Source organism: Solanum stenotomum, unplaced genomic scaffold (genome assembly GCF_019186545.1).
Source record: "Solanum stenotomum isolate F172 unplaced genomic scaffold, ASM1918654v1 scaffold16652, whole genome shotgun sequence".
NCBI classification, from domain to species: domain Eukaryota; kingdom Viridiplantae; phylum Streptophyta; class Magnoliopsida; order Solanales; family Solanaceae; genus Solanum; species Solanum stenotomum.
The window spans coordinates 854-2,786 of NW_026024165.1; the positions used below are offsets into that span (position 1 = coordinate 854).

At 41.7% G+C, this 1,933-nt stretch overlaps 1 protein-coding gene across 1 annotated transcript in view; it reads right to left on the reverse strand.

The window, feature by feature from the left end:
• LOC125850400 (uncharacterized) overlaps positions 1–1,905 on the reverse strand; it is a gene marked incomplete at its 3' end in the record, with an annotated part of 2,740 nt that extends 835 nt beyond the window's left edge. The window contains exons 1-2 of the mRNA XM_049530254.1: positions 1,345–1,905; positions 13–1,233 (exon numbers count right to left, since the gene is read on the reverse strand). Of these exons, the coding sequence (XP_049386211.1) occupies positions 13–1,233; positions 1,345–1,905 (1,782 nt within the window). The remainder of the gene's footprint in view (positions 1–12; positions 1,234–1,344) is intronic.
• Positions 1,906–1,933: the final 28 nt, after the last annotated feature.

The following is a 1,933-nucleotide window of genomic DNA, read 5'->3' on the forward strand; positions in this document are numbered from 1 at the left end:
TCCAGCGTGCACTTCTTCAAGCAATTTTGTGGCTTCTACAGCATCCACACATCTCAGTAATCCCAGATCAGGTGTCCTCTTATAAAGAACTTCTCCATTCAAGAAGAAGTTGTTTGCCATTCTTCGGATTGTTTTCTTCTGAATACTTGTTGCCTTTTTCGGATATTCACCAGCCTCTAAGTACTTTTTTACATCGATATACCATGGATTCCCATCCCATTCTGCTTCCACATGTGAACAGTGTGCCGGTTGTTCTTTTAAAACTATCTCAATTGGATCGATATAACTCTTTTCTGGATGTTGTATCATGGACGATATGGTTGCAAGGGCATCAGCAAGCTCGTTCTGTATTCTCGGTGTGTGTCTGAACTCGGTCTTCCTAAATCTTTTGCATAATCTCTGTACCAATTGTACGTATGGTAAGATTTTAGGATTCTTCACTGCCCATTCTCCTTGAACTTGATGAATCAACAAGCCTGAATCACCAATTATAAGTAATTCTTGAACATTCATGTCAAGAGCCATTCTAATGCCAAGAATACATGCTTCATACTCAGCCATATTATTAGTGCATCGGAATCTGAGCTTTGCTGTTGCTGGATAATGTTGCCCCGATTCAGATATCAACACTGCTCCAATTCCTGATCCTATAGAGTTTACAGCTCCATCAAAGAACATTCTCCACCCAGGATATGATTCTGATATGTCTTCCCCCACAAACAATACTTCTTCGTCAGGGAAATATGTTCTAAGCGGTTCATATCCTTCATCTACTGGGTTTTCAGCAAGGTGATCGGCCAAAGCTTGCCCCTTGATTGCTTTCTGAGTCATGTACACAATATCGAACTCACTCAACAACATTTGCCACTTTGCTAGCTTTCCTGTGGGCATTGCTTTCTGAAATATATACTTGAGCGGATCCATCCTCGAAATGAGATGTGTTGTATAAGCCGACAGATAATGTCTTAATTTCTGAGCAACCCAAGTCAAAGCACAACAAGTTCTCTCTAAAAGGGTGTAACGAGCCTCATAAGATGTGAACTTCTTGCTTAAATAATATATAGCTCTCTCCTTTCTTCCGGTCTCATCATGTTGTCCCAACACACACCCGAATGCATTGTCTGAGACGGATAAATACAATAGCAAAGGACTGCCTGCACGTGGTGGCACCAACACTGGTGGATTTGAAAGGTAACTTTTGATGGTGTCAAAGGCCTTCTGACATTCTTCGGTCTATTTGGTTGGCGCATCTTTTCGTAGTAACTTGAATATGGGCTCACATATCACCGTCGATTGAGCTATAAATCGACTTATGTAATTCAGTCTCCCTAGGAAACTCATTACTTCCTTCTTAGTCTTTGGAGGAGGCAAGTCTTGAATTGCCTTGATTTTGGAAGGATCAAGCTCGATACCTCTTCTGCTAACTATGAATCCGAGTAACTTCCCTGCAGGTACTCCAAATGCACATTTGGCTGGGTTCAACTTCAAATCATACCTACGTAACCTGTTAAAGAACTTTTCCAAGTGTGTCAGGTGATCCGAACTCTCACGGGATTTTATGATGACATCGTCCACATACACCTCAATTTCTTTGTGGATCATATCATGGAAAATGGTGGTCATAGCTCTCATGTAGGTGGCTCCAGCATTCTTGAGGCCGAACGGCATCACTCGATAATGGTAGACTCCCCAAGGTGTGATGAATGCTGTTTTTTCTGCATCTTCTTCATCCATTAGAATCTGGTGGTACCCCGCAAAGCAATCCACAAAAGATTGCAACTCATGCTTAGCACAATTATCGATGAGTATGTGGATGTTTGGCAAAGGGAAATTATCTTTCGGACTTGCTTTGTTGAGATCCCGATAATCCACGCATATCCTGATTTTTCCATCTTTCTTTGCCATGGAACAATGTTAGCCAACCAAGTGGGAT